This window comes from Dryas octopetala, chromosome 2 (assembly GCF_963921425.1).
Source record: "Dryas octopetala chromosome 2, drDryOcto1.1, whole genome shotgun sequence".
Lineage (NCBI taxonomy): Eukaryota > Viridiplantae > Streptophyta > Magnoliopsida > Rosales > Rosaceae > Dryas > Dryas octopetala.
Window position 1 is genome coordinate 7,438,951 of NC_141367.1, and position 16,218 is coordinate 7,455,168.

Below are 16,218 nucleotides of genomic sequence, written 5' to 3' on the forward strand. Positions count from 1 at the left end.
TCTTTTCATAAACTTAGTCAAAATCAAACATCCAGCCCGAAATTTCTTATCTCTCAAACAAAACTAAAGGTAGCCAAAAAGAATTAAATTATAAAATGTATAAACATTTCTAAAATAAAAGTCCACTCACTATTTACTCCGAACTATGCCGAATCCTTTCTGAAATTGATTCATACTCACGACCACTCACTTGTTTGCCACTCAAATCATACTAACACTTCATCCATAGGTAACTTGATTATTCTGTAAAATGATTGCCTAATCATCATTCATTGATCCTCGAAAATAGACATTTCTCATCTAATGAGTAATTAATCTCAGGACAACTCTATAATTCCCAATTAATTCCTTAGTCTCAAATCCTCGTCAATTCCTTCTCATGATCCAAATCCTACACTTAGCTTTCTCTAACCTATAACAACAAACACACAAAACAGACAATTCGCGAATGGTACTATACATTACAATCCGATAAGTTTCAGTCACCGTCTAACCACGTGAAAAGGCCGAAATGCCCTTGGACGGCAACGCGCTCGGATGTCAAATCTGGCAGCATGACGGCATCGGGAAAAAGATTTTCCGAGCCCGCGTACCTGTTAAGACTAGAGAACCAACAATTTAATATCCAGAGATCACAACTTGGCTATTCAACAACCGAAATGGGCGGTAACCACCACGCACAGTGGCTGCCCGGCCCCTAACAACACACAAACATTCACCGAGATGCAAACAGACCCTAGAATTGGCCTCTGGATTTTCTGGGGAGGCTGATTGATAAGGAAAACCACCTAACCTGCCACCATAAGTGGTGGAGCCGGCGGTGGCAGAGGCGATGAAGCGGACTTGTACAAGAAAATCAACAAATTCGAGCTCAAAATCAATGCAGAGACTTCAATTCAATTGAAATGGGTCAAAAATAACCCAAAAACCCGAAATCAAAGGGAAACCCGAAATGGGTACAAGCCCTAAAATTCAAACTTCAAATTTCTCAAAATTGACAAGCAAGATCAAGGGGGAAAGAAAGCCCATACCTAAAGGATCATTTCTCGTAACTGGATCGACGGCCAAATATCGCTGGAAATGGCCGAAATCGGAGGCGGAAGCCGCCGGCCTTGAGTTGTTGATTCGCCGTCGTGCGAAGTCCGATGGACGATCAGAGGGTACCATCGTGATAGGTTCAACGAGGGGAAGCTTTCTGGACCAGAGTTGGGCCACAAAGACGTTGGAAACAGTGAATCAACGCCCGAGCTCCAAACCGGCCTTAATTGGGACGCGAGTTTTGGGACATTTCTAGGCTGAACGGAGGCTAGGGGATGGAAGAGGGAGGCAAGGAGTAAAATTTCGGTTTCGAGGAAATTTTCGTGGAAATTTCGATTAAAATTTCGATTTCGATAAAATTGGACAAAAACGACGAAAATTGCTATTAAAATATGGAAATTTTGAATGAAACTTGACCATATGTTTATTTAACATATTATCTACTATATTAATAAAAAATATTGAAGAAATCAAATAATATAGTAGATTTCATGTGATATGTGATGAATATAATGCGCGTCAGAGACAATACTGTTAAAAAAATACTTAACTAATTAATAATTACATAATAAAATTACACGAATAAATCACCAATGTGGCAACGGAAAGTAGCAAGCTTACTCAAAGGGACTTGGAAATGGTTTTCGATAGTTAAATTAAGCCGAATTGGGTTAAAATAGAACCAATCCGATGGCAGCAGTGGCGACACGGTTTACTTAAAATTTCAATTTTACAAATTATCATAATTGGAAAACCAAATATTAAGGAAATGAAACTTCATGATAAATGGATAAATTTCTTTTTCATAATTTATGTTTACAACTAAACGAAACACCAAAATGACAAAATAAAATCTCAAACTTTTTTTTTTTCAATTGCCTAAAGACTCCAAATCTCAATCTACCTTAAAAAAAAAAAAATTTCTTTCCTTTTTTTTTTTTTTTTTCTTTTCTCTTCTTTTTTTTCTTTCTTTTTCTTTTCTTTTTTTTTCCTTTTCTCTTTTTTTTTTTTTTTCCTCTTCTTCTTCAGTTCTCATCTTCTCTTTATCTCTCCCTCCTCCTCCATGTTCTCTTCTCTAGCTCTGCTCCCTCTCCCTCCTCCTTCCCGATCTCCCTCTCTGTCTCACGCCCCGGATCTCTTCTCTCCCTCCTTCGACGGCGACGGCAGTGGCGGTTCTGCTTCTTTCCCTCCGGTCTCAGCCTCCCCTCTCTCTCTCCGGTCTCTACATCGAAAATTTCGACGAAATTTCGGCAAAATTTTTCGAAATTTTTTGAAATTATTTTGGTATGGGGTTAAAATTTCCATACCCCTAAAAAACAAAATTTTACTCCCTGGTCATAACATATCAGGTGTTTGGGTGGGTAGGCAAAAAAAATTAGACGGGGAAAAGAAATATAAATTTAACATATCAGTTCATAGTTTAAATTGATATTTTTATAAATTCTTAGAAAAAAAAAATTATATATCAGTTGATTTCAAATCCGATATAAAATGGGCAATACCTATTAATAATTTTGTTGTAGTGTTATATGAGTAATTGTGAACAATTTTCAAAGATAAGTCACATATATGTATCATGAAGAATGAAATTATAGAAAAAAGATAAGATCTCATGAAAGGAAATCAAATACATGAAAATGTTGAATCAAGCACTTTAATTCTTACTCATTCTCTCTCCACATTCTAACCAAACTCTTCCTAAGATCAAAGAGGACTTTAATTGGCTTGTAATGTAAGGCTAAGATGGAAAATGTAAGACACTTCTAAAAAAGTTTATTTGAAAATAAAATGATACTAAGACATTTCTTTTTCTCTCATTTCCAAAAGCTAAGCATTGAATGCAAGAAAAATCAATCTCATCATGGTGAAGCAATCAACACAAAAACAAAACTAAAACTTTTTTTTTTTACTTAGAAAAGTACTAGAAAATTTGAATAAAATTTCTAAACTCCACCCCCAAACCTAAATCAAACATTGTCCTTAATGATTGGAAACGAAAAACATGAGAATAACAAGAAATAAGAAAGAAGATGGTGAAAAGAAATTACACTACAAGAAAAACCTTCATATATATCAGTGATAAACCGATATCTATTTAGGTTTCCAACCGATATATTGAGTGCTGATATCTATTCTCCCATATTACATATCGGTTATTCACTGATGTCTATATTATATTAGATATCGTATTTGTTTGATAATCCGATATAATATACCATCATTGTTATCAGATATTAATGATTTCTGATATCTTAAAAACTACATTCCGATATGTAAGATACTTATGATATCATTAGTAATTTTGAAACCGATATACAAAATGTATTCAATATCGTCTTGGTACTTAAAATCAGATATAAAATGAGTATAGCATATCGGTTTTGTAATTAAAATCTGATATAAAAGATGTATAACATATCGGTTTTGTAATTAAAATATGATATAAAAGATGTATAACATATCGGTTTTGCAATTAAAATCTGATATAAAAGGTGTATAACATATCGGGACTGTAATTAAAATCTGATATAAAAGATGTATAACATATCGGTTTTGCAATTAAAATCTGATATAAAAGGTGTATAACATATCGGTTTTGTAATTAAAATCTGATATAAAAGGTGTATAACATATCGGTTTTGTAATTAAAATCTGATATAAAAATATTATTTAGATATCGGTTTTTTTTTAAAAAAATGATGTTGAAACTTCATTCCTTATCGTTGCATTTTTACATAATCTGATATGCAATAGGCTTCTGATATTGATAAAAACTAATTGGTAAATATCCATCCACGCAACAATTACTAAGCTTCTACACCATAATTCAACTTAAATTCTTCCATTCATATAAATGAATCCAACATCCAAACTTAGTAATGAAGTTAACAAAATAAGATTACAAATCCATATAGACTTATGGATAGCCCTCATCATTTATACCCCAAAATCACTATCCATCTCTAGCTAGCTAGATCCTAATTAAACACATGCCAACATGTACAAAAATAATGAAGGCATAACAGTGCAATTCAGCTAGGCCTAAATTCTGCCTATACAAAAGATTTGAATGTGAACTAGCTAGTATATATCTTCATATCTACAACAAAATGCTCAAAAAGTTACCAAAAACATGCATGTTAGTCTAAATAAAATTCATGGAAACATAATCTCCCCATTCAACCCGGACTTCATCTATTTGTTCCTGTGTGTAACTGCTCCTCTTGCTCTTCAGGTTACTCCACTGAAAAACAAGAAAGAAAAGTGCATTAATTAATAAGATTGCAGCAAGGATCCCAAAGTATTTAAAAGTGCATTCAGCAAGGATCCCAAAGGGCATTAAAAAAATATAGGCCAAAAGCATGAATAAGATTGCAGCAAGTATTGAATTTAGATGGCTGCAATCTTATGTAAGTTATATATCATCTAAATTCAATACTTGCTGATATATAAGTTATATATCATCTGAATTTAGATGGCTGCAATCTTATGTAAGTTATATATCATCTAAATTCAATACTTGTTGATATATAAGTTATATATCATCTGAATTTAGATGGCTGCAATCTTATGTAAGTTATATATCATCTAAATTTATCTGATATATTGAATTCAGATGGCCTACATTTCGTGCATTCAGCAAGGGCTTTCAAATGACTGCACATATATATGATTCAAAAAATGGATCATGCAAGTATAAATGAGTAGTCACAGTATCAGCCTAGCTAGAGTTCAGCAATAATGCAAGTAAAAAATAATGGAAATAGAAGAGAAATGCAGACCATCAACCCAAACACACTCTTTAATGCACACAGCACCAACCCAAACACACATAGACAGAAAAAATTAAAAAGATGCAAAGCCAGAAAACAAAGTCTTAAAAACCAGCAACAAAGTCTTAAAAACCAGCAACAAAGTCCTAGCTAGGCCATCCCTTCCTCCTGTAATTCCCTTTTACAAGTTTCCCAAGTTAGAACTGTACAAAGGATAACAAAATATACCAGTCAACTGCCCCAATAAGAGTAAGTATTCTAACCTGCGACTCATATGCAAGGGTTGTGTCCTCAACTATTTCCTTCATGTACCTCATGACATAATATCCACATTCAACACCACCTGGTTGTTTAGGACACTACAGACAAGCAAAGGAAATTACATAGAGTTATACTTAATTAAATTAGTCCAATGTGTAAGACATAAGAAACTTAAAGACTTAAGTAATACATAGACACTTACATAGAGATGCTTCCAAGTTGGTGATTTCGGACCTTTCCTTCCCGTAACCCCATTAAATTGTCTAATAGCACTAGTTCAGACAAAATATCAATTTAAGTTATATATCACAATTTAATATACAATCCATATTATGTAAGATGGTACATATTAATAGACACTTACGTGTTCACGACATCCATCCAGCCTGGGTTACTGGTTTGTCTTGGAAGAGGGTCCATGATGTGGACCACGTCCTTTTCTTCACTAATGATTGTCAAAATCCAATGGTTACTGTCAAATTGAACGATAATTAGCCAAAGAAATACACATGAGCATAAAACTAGCATTAAAACATCAACCAGTCAAGGGATACCCAGCATTGAATGGCACTAAAAAGACACGATCGCATTTTCCTTGCTGGAACCTATCTGCTAGGTGGGTTGATCTCCGCTCTGGGTTTCCAGCTCCCACAGAGATGCGTGCCGGGTCCACCAAACCAACCATGTCAGTCATGTTTGATTCGATCAGCCTATCGTACAGGTGCCTATCAATGTCTTTACAATGCATGTGTATCAGAAACAGTTCAAGTTGAGAAATAGTTGAATAAATTAATGCATGTGGTTGAAAGAGTACAATTACCTCATGTACACAACTAAGCATGTGGCTGAAAGTTCTTTCATCTCCAATAAGCTAGTAATATCCTCTTTTAATATATAAAGTCTTCGGACATCTCCAAAGACTTCTGGCTCCACTTCACTACTCATGACTTTGCCACTAGCGACCATTGTTTCCGTTGCAAATCGATACAACAACTTGCATTGCTTCGGGACATGTTTTTCGGCTGCTTCCTTCTTGAATAGCTCCTTCACCATGGCAGGAACCTGCTTTTTCTGTTTATAGGGTATCAAAGATAAACAAGAGCTTGTTAGTGATTTACTAAGACAAAGACACATCAGGCATATTGGAATTATGACCATAACTTTCTTGCGTAGCTGTGGATTTATTTTTCATTCATTTGGCAGATAATGGTATGCTGAATTGTGATAATTTGATTGGTCTCACTTATTTTTAATTAAAGAAGCAAAATTAATCTAAAACCAAAATTAAAAATTAAATAAAAGAAGAAAAATTGATTGGAAAAGCATTGAGCTCTTCCCCCTTTCTCTCCCCCTCCCTGCTGTGCAGTCTGGTTTTTCTTGTAGTTATTCATTTGTCTTCTTCCTCATATTTTCTTTTCTTGTTCTCAAAGCTGATATTAGTTGGAATAATAGTAATGATGATGCATATAGAAAGTTAAACACAAAGCATAATATGAACTTTATTCAATTAGGAACAATCATGTGCAAAGATAGATAATAGTACTTTTGATAATGATTCTAATACTGAAAATATCATGTTCTTTCTGTTTTTATTTTTACCCCAAATCTGTCTTCTTCCTCTTTTTATTTTTCTTATTATTTTTTTTTTAGTAACACCCACTCTGTCTTAATGTCTCTATACTTCAACCAGCTATGAACTACCATCTCTTTTTCTCATCACAAATATGTTCTAAATATTATGGCCATTTGTTGTCCATGCTGGTTGGTGGAGATTCTAGAGAATGCTTTATGGTTCTATTTTAAAGCTAGTATGGAGGTTGTTAGCTAGTGTGGGCCCCCAGGGGATGAACCTCCCATTTATTTGCAAGCCCTTTTATAACGACTGAGGAGCTACTAGCTAGCACCCAAATTGGAAGCTTGCATGAATCAACTTAGAGTCTGCCTCCTGTGTGCTCTGATTTGGGTTGCATTCTTCTTGTAGTGTTGGAATTGCTTGTTGAATTTGAGGTGAAAGGAAAAGCAATGCATGGCAGGGGAGCATGCAAACACAGATCATATCAGCTGTCTAATACATGTTTAGCATTTTGATTTGCCACAATTGGCTTCATATACTTTGGATAGGGAATACTAGAATAATTACAAGCATAAAGAGTAATGAAATGACCTCAAAAACTGAACTTCAAGTAATTGGCATAGATGACAAAACTGGACATAATTATATGTCTTGGAAAGGTCAATAAGTACTCAAATATTTCGGTAAGAAAAAACAGACTAGCAGTAACACTGGTAACTAAATAGCAGTAACAGACCTGAAGTTGGTATTTACCTTGTTGTTCCCAACGATAACAAGCTCTTGGGGCCAAGCCACAAGGCTTCCAACAGCCTGCCCAACTGTGATTAACTCGTCCCTTACCGGGAAGGGAAGTAATGCTTCTTCCTTGTTGGCAATGTCAATTGAAACCCTCACGTTTCCCTCACCTAAGGGAGCACCGTGTACTGTGTTGGATGCCATATCAATCATTGTACCCCACGCAACAATGTTGGTGACATCTCCTACTGCCAGTTTGCATGATTTTCCCTACACAAACATAATAACTCATAAGCCTAAACCTAAAATCAGATTTGTAATGAATAGCTTTCTTTGGCTTAGAAACAATCAAACTGAAGTATATTACTTGTCATATGAAAACATGGCACCAAAGAATCATACGTTACCTTCATTGCTGCCTTTTCCATCTCTTCCACCGACACTACTTCAACTCTCTCTTCAACATCAACCTCTGCAGCCTGAGCCTTTTCCTCACCAAAGCAACTTGCTTTATCAGAGACCAGCCCTGTACCTGGAACTTTTTTTGGTGTAGCCACATTGTTCATTGACTCCAACTTCTCAATTCTGTCCAACAGCTCCCTATTGTTCCTTTGCAATATAGCCACTAGGTCTCTCTTACTCATGGTCATCTCATCCCTAGGTTTTTTTGGGATGTTGAAGTACACCGAAGGGTTGATATTTCCCCCCACACCCCTGACCCTGCCGGCATGCTCCGGAGTATCCAATGCCATGCTTAGAACATCATTAGCACCTTCCACCTTCAACTCTCCAGCTTTCACTTTGTCCATCAACTCGTCCTGCCAAAATAAGAAAAACATGAACAGTTTCAGCATATCACTACACAATCAATTATCCAACCTCAATCTGTGAGATTCAGTAGCTTACTATGACTTTAGCCACAGGCATCACTTCTTCAGTCAAGTTCCCATTACAGTCTTCCCTAGCTTTCTTCCATAGGACAGAGCGGTCTACATCATCTTCATCAACATTTTTCTTCCTCTATTCAGCATAAAATTAACCATATATATAGTTAGTCCAACCTCCAATTCCCATTACATATAGTTGAAAGACAAATCAATTATGGGATTCTTATAGCCTTACTAATTCCTCCTCCAAGCCAATATATCCCTTCCTTGATAACCTATGATGATACTTCCGCTTTGCAGTTCTCTGCCTTTGCGCTTCGTGTAGTTCCTACGATGACGACACCACATACCACAAACATTAGACCCTAAATGGAAGCTAACAAACATATATATGTACCACAAACTTTGAATTCTAAACTGAAATCTTTACCAGAAAATCATTTGATAATCGTTGAGCAACAAAGGCAGTCCAATCCTCCGGTGCAATAAAGTCGTACTCCTTCGGTCGGGTCTGCAAAGCTTCCGCTTCCGGGTCATCTTTGAATGGCAATATGTATTTGGTGGTTAATGTAGTCTTGAAAGACCTCCATTTACTGCCAGCAGATGACAACACCCATTTCCTGCTTTCTTTGGCCAACTCAAATGCTTTCTACAAGGAACAAGTATAATGCTTATGCGACTGAAATTATAAAGCTTATGCGACTGAAATTATAAAGTTTATGTGACTGAAATTATAATGCTTATAATGAATTGAAGATGAAGCAAGTGTGTAACAAGTGTATCTAAAGGAAGTGTGTAATGAAAGAAAAATGCTTATAATGTGGCAGAGTATTATGTGGTAGTATATATAATTTATAAACTTTTTAATTAAGACACATACAAATTCAAATGACACTAGGATTATAAGAAATTTTATGAAGGTCTTAATTACCTGAACATCGTCCCAAATGTTCTGCTTTAGGTCATCTGGCACTTTCGGCCAGCGAGTATGCGTAATAGGTATAGTTGTCCTTGCCAAAACTCCTATATAAGAAGCCAAGTACAACCTTGTTTCCCCTACTGGCAAGCCATGTGAGTTGTAATCCACTTTCAGCTTTCGACCTAAAGCCTTCTTAACGACTATTTTGTGCATCTTTGTAACACTGCGTGAGGATTTGCTGCTGCCTTCATTTGTAACAGTGTCCTTTGAAGTCGAACATGCTTTTTTGTTGTCCTTGGCCTTGGAAACTGCAGGTTTTTTGGCCTTTGATTTTGGGGTGGCAACCCTCTTGCCTTTGGATTTCGCAGCTGCAGCTTTTTTTCTTGATGGTGTAGCCATTATCAAGTCATATACCTGAAAACATTAGTAGCTTCAAAGTTAGAGCAATACTTACTTGTGTGCTTAGTAATGTGTAAACTGACAGGTTAGTGAATAAAGGATAACAATCAAGAAAAGACAAAGAGATAGAAACCTTTAAATTGAAGCTCGATCACTGAAATTAAGTGACAAATAAAAACTGAATAAATTCAAACCTTTAGATTGTCAATTTGTGTTTTTGGAGTGATCAATCCATACACCCTCACAATTATCCCTCTTGTAACTGTTATCATCCTCTCCTATTATATCATCAAATTCCTCAACAGGAGGTAATCCAAGGCTAAAGGATTGATGGTCAATAATGGTGTCCCCCAACTCATCCTCATGAGCACAATCATTAAACTCTCTATTTGGGACTGCAAGTACCACTGACCAATTAGAGTCTAGTGGGTCTTCTATATAAAATACTTGCTTCACTTGGGCAGCCAAAGCAAATACGTCTTTCTTATGACCTATCCTATTAAGATTAACCAATTGGAACCCTAGTTCATCTGTCTTAATTCCCTTATTGTTCTCTACCCATTGACATTTAAATAAGGGCACCCTGAAGTCGTTATAATCCAGTTCCCATATTTCTTCGATAACACCAAAGAAAGACATATCATTGTAGACAGGATTTTTATCCTTCGCGCTTGCCACTTGCATTGTCTTTGCCACCAAGGTCACCCCACTGTTTTGGACTGTGCGTGTGGAATCACGTGCCTTTGTGTGATAATGGCAGCCCTCAATCTGATAGCCCTCATACTGCAACACACTCATAGGTGGACCTATATCTAGCCGCCTCAACGAGGCCGTTATGCCACTGGATCCACCATTGATTAACTCTGCCACCTATGAGAACAAAGGTTAGGATGCCATTTTTAAAACAGAAACACAACACCAAATAGATGGCATTAGGCTAAGTGGTTTTTAAGGTAACAAAGTAATACCTTGTCACGTAACCAATAGATAAATCTGCGGTTGTGCTCTTCTAGTAGCCACTTTTCACTTCTTTTTTTACTTGAATAAAGGGTTTTTAAGTAAGCCTTATGCTGTCTATAAACAGATAAAGTACAATTATTAAAACATGTAAATTATGCATTACAAAAACTGCTAATTAAGTATGTATTTAACACAATCAGTGAGCTTACTCGGCATACGAATCGCATTCAGCGGCATTCTCCAAAACACAGCGGTGAGCTTGTTCCCAAACTTCACGGTCTACATTAACTACCCTACCACCTGATAGAGGCTTACTAGTCTTTGGTGCACCCATACGCGAAGAGGGAGTACCAATTGCATGTACCCCAGATAAATATTCCGAGCAAAACTCCACGGCTTCCTCACCAATATAAGACTCAGCAATGCAGCCCTCTGGACGATTACGATTCCAGACATAACCTTTTAACACTTTCATGCCTCTTTCAAATGGATACATCCACCTATAAAAGACTGGTCCACACAATCGTACCTCTCTAATAAGGTGCACGGTTAAATGGACCATTATATCAAAGAATGAAGGTGGGAAAACCTTCTCCAGCAAACACAAGGTGGTTACAAGATCAGACTGAATTTTATCCAACTTGGACACATCAACCACTTTGGAGCATAGGGCATTAAAGAAGAAACACAGCCTAGTAATAGCATATCTCACATTCTTGGGCAAAACTGAACGGATGGCAACAGGTAGCAATTGTTGCATTAAGGTGTGGCAATCGTGAGACTTAAGACCGAAAAGTTTGAGCTCTTCCATGGATACTAGGTTTCGTATATTTGAAGAGTAACCTTCCGGGACCTTGATACTAAACAAACACTTGCATATAGCTTTTTTCTCATCCCGAGAAAGTGTATATGGAGCTGCAGGTAGAAATGTCCTCTTGTTCCCAATTTGTGGTGCCAAGTCTAGTCTTACCCCCATTTCCACGAGATCTAAACGGGCAGCCACCCCATCTTTTGTCTTACCTGGAATGTTTAGTAAAGTCCCAATGATACTCTCGCACACATTCTTCTCAATGTGCATTACATCGAGAGCATGCCTTATATGAAGGGACTTCCAATACTCTAGGTCAAAGAAGATTGATCTCTTCTTCCAACATGGAGCATGGCTTTCACCACCTAAGTTGTCCTTTCTTTGTTTCTTCCCAAAGATACAATTGATTCCTGAAACTCTTTCCAAGACTTGATGTCCACTTAGAGGTGTAGGAGGCTCACGCTCATCTTGCTTGTTATTAAAAGCAGCCATTTGTCTCCGATATGGGTGGTGGCGTGGTAAGAATCTTCTGTGCCCTTGGAAACAAATTTTCTTACCATGTTTTAGCCTAACAGAATCTGTGTTTTCTCCACATATGGGACATGCTTTATACCCTTTCACTGAGGCCCCAGACAAGTTACCATAAGCTGGAAAATCATTGATCGTCCATAGAAGTACAGCCTTCAAAGTGAATGAGTTTTTCCTGAAACCATCATACACTCCCTCAATTCCATTCCATAATGCTCTCAAATCCTCAACCAATGGTTCTAAATACACATCTATGTCATTTCCTGGCTGCTTAGGACCCGAAATCAACAAACTTAGCATCATAAATTTCCTCTTCATGCACAACTATGGAGGAAGGCTGTAAGTGACTAAGAGGACAGGCCAACAACTATATCGACTACTTAATGAACTGTGTGGATTTATCCCATCAGCCGAAAGGGCAAGCCTTAGATTTCTAGGCTCGCTAGCAAAATCCGGCCATTTATGGTCAACCAACTTCCAAGCTGGAGAATCAGCTGGATGGCGCATGATGCCGTCACTCACTCTCTGATTGGCATGCCAAGTGAGGTTCTTTGAAGTTTCACAAGATTTAAACATTCGTTTAAACCTTGGAATAGGAGGAAAGTACCACAATACTTTGGCTGGCACCCCTTCCTTCTCAACTGCTCCCTTGTTTACCTTCCACCTAGAGAGATCACACTTAGGGCACCTTGTTTCATCTTCATACTCCTTTCTATATAATATACAATCATTCGGGCAAGCATGTATCTTCACATACTCCATTCCTAAAGCAGCCAATGTCTTCTTCGCCTCGTATATAGACAAGGGTAGCACATTACCATCAGGTAGCATATCTCCAAAAGTAACCAGAAAATCAGAGAAGCTACTCTCTGTCAGCCCATGTTTTGCCTTCAGGTTGAACAATCTGACCACTGCAGATAACCTACTGTACTTATCACAACCAACATATAAGGGCATTTCCCCTTCCTCAACGAAACTCTGAAACTTGTCCGGATCATGATTGAAATTATCAAAAGCTCCTTCGCACATGTCTACTGTTTCAGAACCAAGAAAACCATATTGCTCATCCCTACAGACACTAGCTTCACCATGCCATATCCAGTTGTTATACCTTTCATCAAAACCATGAAAGTACAAATGCTCCCTAACCACTTTTACCGTATACTTACTCAAGTTCCCACATCTATTGCAAGGACAATGGATGTACTTACGTTTGCCACTATTGCCTACTCCTAACCTTAGAAAATTCTCAACTCCCACCTCATACACCTTACTCCTTCTATCAGCATGTATCCATGTTTTATCCATTGAACTTACCGATATCAACTTCACATGAAGAGAAACTAAGTTAATTCAATACCAAATACCAATTAAAGATGCAAAATATATAGCTATTAAGACACCTATTTCCCAAAACAACAATCTAGCAAAGTCACAATCCACAATTATTTCAGCATTCCCAACACAAAAACATGCAAAATAGCAAACATACAACACAATTTTCACCAATTTTTAAGCATTTATATAATGCAAAAATAAGATGTTTCAGAAATTGCATAATGCAAACATATGTAAAAATAAAAGGGTATGGGGCTGGGCAGAATTTGTTAAATCATCTATGTAGCCTAGCTCTTTTTTTTTTTTTCTTTTTTTTCTTCTTTTGTTCTTTGACAGAATTTGTGCAGTCTAGCTAATTACATGAGAAAATAAATGAATAAACTCCACCAACATGATGTTTCCTACCAAGGCAGAAATGCATGGGAACAGATAGCAATGGTATGGTTAATTAAATGCTTAGTGAGATGGTAAAGATTGGAAAATTATACGTGGATGGACTAAAGGCACCCTATAAGCAATGAGGAAGAATAAAATCCAGATCCAAAATATTGGATGATTACGAGGTTAAAACATTTAATTACATATTGTAAGGGTTTATCATTGGATGAGTGTTGCACATGTTCTTTTATTGTATTCTTATGTTTTCCATCTGTACTGCTTACATAGTGCTCCTAGAGGTCTAGCCATTTTGAAACATAACAGTTTAGTTTAATGGAGTTACATCTTAAGTAGAAGCTTGCATGCTTTAACAGACTTTTCAGAATAGAAGTTAGTTCAAGAAATTAACATGACAACGAACAAGATAATCTTCCATTTTTCTTTATCTCGTGACTAAAGTATCTACAGTTCATTATACTGAAAGCAGTAGATTCATTTTCTCCAACTATCTATCTTGTACCATTTATGGGCCATCATTCATCCCCACAGACTATTTTTATAGCAATTAATTAGACAAATAAAAGCTACAAGTTTAAGTATTGCACTAAGAGAATATACTCATAGGTCCTCTACAGCGAGAATTTATTTTAATTCTCATATTTCATTATTAAATTTACATAAATTAAATCTTATATCTATTATAGCACAAACTGAAATAAATAACCAAAACAAAACATATTTATTATAAGCAACTAAGCAACTAATTTCGTAGTTAATAATAGTAAGATTTACAGTGGATATGCTTGGTCCCATAATTGCATGATAATGCAAAATACTACATCACCCTAGATGCTTTCATTATAGTTCAAGCACTCTCTTCAGAAAATCAATTTATTCTTGCCTTCAATATAGTTCAAGCACATGTGAGCCCTTCATATTCTTGAAACCAACCACGTACAGAGTACATGTCAAGTATATTTGATATACTTTACTACACGAAAATTGGCTGCACAATCATAAAAGGAAAAAAAGCAGAAAAAAGTTACCTGCAAAAGCCTTAAGTTGCTTAAAGCAGAGATCAAAGGTTTTCCTTGCTTTTTCTGACAGTACGTTGCACCCTTACCATATAGGCATATACCAACAAACTCTGGGTATAAATGATTTCCCCGGAAGCAAATAAAATTTAAAGGCCCTGCAAAGAAATAAAACAAGTTCAGCCCCCAAATAAACATTATTTCCTTTTAATTAGTGAAGGAATTTTATATACAGACAACAACAAGAAACCTGCCACACTGCAAAATCTCGATCAGAAAATCTAAACCAATCTGAAAGGTTACTGGTTTTACTAAGATCCAAAACAGGGATCTTGTGCAGTTCATCTCCTATCCAAACTACAATGTTGCCTGTTTGGCCTCCATACTGCCACCCCATATATTGAAAACCCAATTTCAGATTCACCAATACATACAAAAATACCAATAACCCACAACCAATTAATCACCTATAAATATTCATCTAGGATGAAGGAAATTTATGGTGATTGAGCCCGAACACAAACTGAAATTAAAAATCATCGATCAACTAACCAATGAATTTAGTTAACAATATAACGTCAAGAAAGGAAACAAAGGGAAAGATCCCAGCACAAAGTCAAAATACAAATCCCTATGAACAAAACTTGTAAACATAGCAAGATAGTTTCCTAGCAAATCTTTCTCAGTAACAGATCCTCCTAGTGAATTAAATACGTGACAATATCCTGTTCCAAAGAGAGAGAAATTGAAAATCAAGAAAACCCCTAATTTCGAGAAGCAAACGAACCTATGAAAATCCCTAATTTGAAGAAAAACTTAAACAACAACAAGAGAGAAGAGGACAGAGAGATAGAGAGAAGAGGACAGAGATAAAGAGAGAACCCAGGAGAGATGAGACTGAGCTTACCTTTTGACGCCGCAACCCAGGAGGATGAGATAGTTCGTACTTGACCGCCGACGGCAACTTCGACTTCGACGACAAGGTCTGAGTGAGAACGAGACGCGCGAGAGAGAAAGAGATCGAGTGTGTGTCTCAGTTTGTGTTTGAGAGAGTGAGAGAGAAGGAGATGTCTGCATAGAAGGGAATGTGTGTGTGTGGATATCGGGACTGGGGTTGGAACACTTAGCCAAAATTTTTAAGTTTGGGGAAAAAATTCCCCCGTGTTTTTCTTTGGTTAAATATAGATATCAGATATGACTTTTACATATCAGTTTTTAAAAAAACTTAATCAACCGGGAAAAATTAAGATATCAGAAAAAAAAATAGTGATATGTTAATGAGTTTAGACATCGTCTACAAAATTAACCGATATCTAAAAATATACGATATCGGTTAATGTAAAAACTGATATTAAAAAAGTGATGTCTATGACAGTTTTTCTTGTAGTGTTACCTGAAAGATGATACTCTCATTTCTTTGAAATTATCAACAATGATGCTCAACAAATAATGAATGATAATTCTCAAAGATATGAAGAGAATATACACATAAAAAGAAAGAAAAGCAAAAAAGAAAAAAAAATCCTAAATTAATTAACTAAACAAAGAACATCAATCAGGATAAATGGGATCACAAAATAAGACCTC

At 36.4% G+C, this 16,218-nt stretch overlaps 2 protein-coding genes and 1 long non-coding RNA gene across 3 annotated transcripts; all 3 read right to left on the reverse strand.

Annotated features, from left to right (window-relative positions):
- Positions 1-3,938: 3,938 nt before the first annotated feature.
- Positions 3,939-5,411, reverse strand: LOC147292841 (uncharacterized). The gene is made up of 3 exons (XR_015120717.1): positions 5,275-5,411; positions 5,075-5,170; positions 3,939-4,282 (listed from the first exon to the last, which is right to left on the reverse strand). It is a non-coding gene; the product is annotated as an uncharacterized LOC147292841 (long non-coding RNA).
- Positions 5,412-5,607: 196 nt separating this feature from the next.
- LOC147292842 (uncharacterized) lies at positions 5,608-12,643 on the reverse strand. Its single transcript, XM_086230939.1, has 11 exons — positions 10,755-12,643; positions 10,554-10,659; positions 9,823-10,455; positions 9,199-9,600; positions 8,698-8,916; positions 8,503-8,595; positions 8,287-8,400; positions 7,788-8,198; positions 7,399-7,650; positions 5,893-6,143; positions 5,608-5,797 (listed from the first exon to the last, which is right to left on the reverse strand). Exons 1-11 carry the CDS (start codon positions 12,197-12,199, stop codon positions 5,608-5,610), a joined length of 4,116 nt encoding a protein of 1,371 aa, XP_086087065.1. The 5' UTR covers positions 12,200-12,643.
- Positions 12,206-13,189, reverse strand: LOC147292843 (uncharacterized). Its single transcript, XM_086230940.1, has one exon. It carries the CDS (start codon positions 13,187-13,189, stop codon positions 12,206-12,208), a length of 984 nt encoding a protein of 327 aa, XP_086087066.1.
- Positions 13,190-16,218: the final 3,029 nt, after the last annotated feature.

Coding starts and splice junctions, on each gene's coding strand:
- LOC147292842 (XM_086230939.1), bottom strand. CDS start 12,199: ATGAAGAGGAAATTTATGATGCTAAGTTTGTTGATTTCGGGTCCTAAG. Junction 10,456..10,553: donor TCTATTGGTTACGTGACAAG/GTATTACTTTGT, acceptor TTGTTCTCATAG/GTGGCAGAGTTAATCAATGG. Junction 8,917..9,198: donor ACATTTGGGACGATGTTCAG/GTAATTAAGACC, acceptor TGTTCCTTGTAG/AAAGCATTTGAGTTGGCCAA.
- LOC147292843 (XM_086230940.1), bottom strand. CDS start 13,189: ATGGATAAAACATGGATACATGCTGATAGAAGGAGTAAGGTGTATGAG.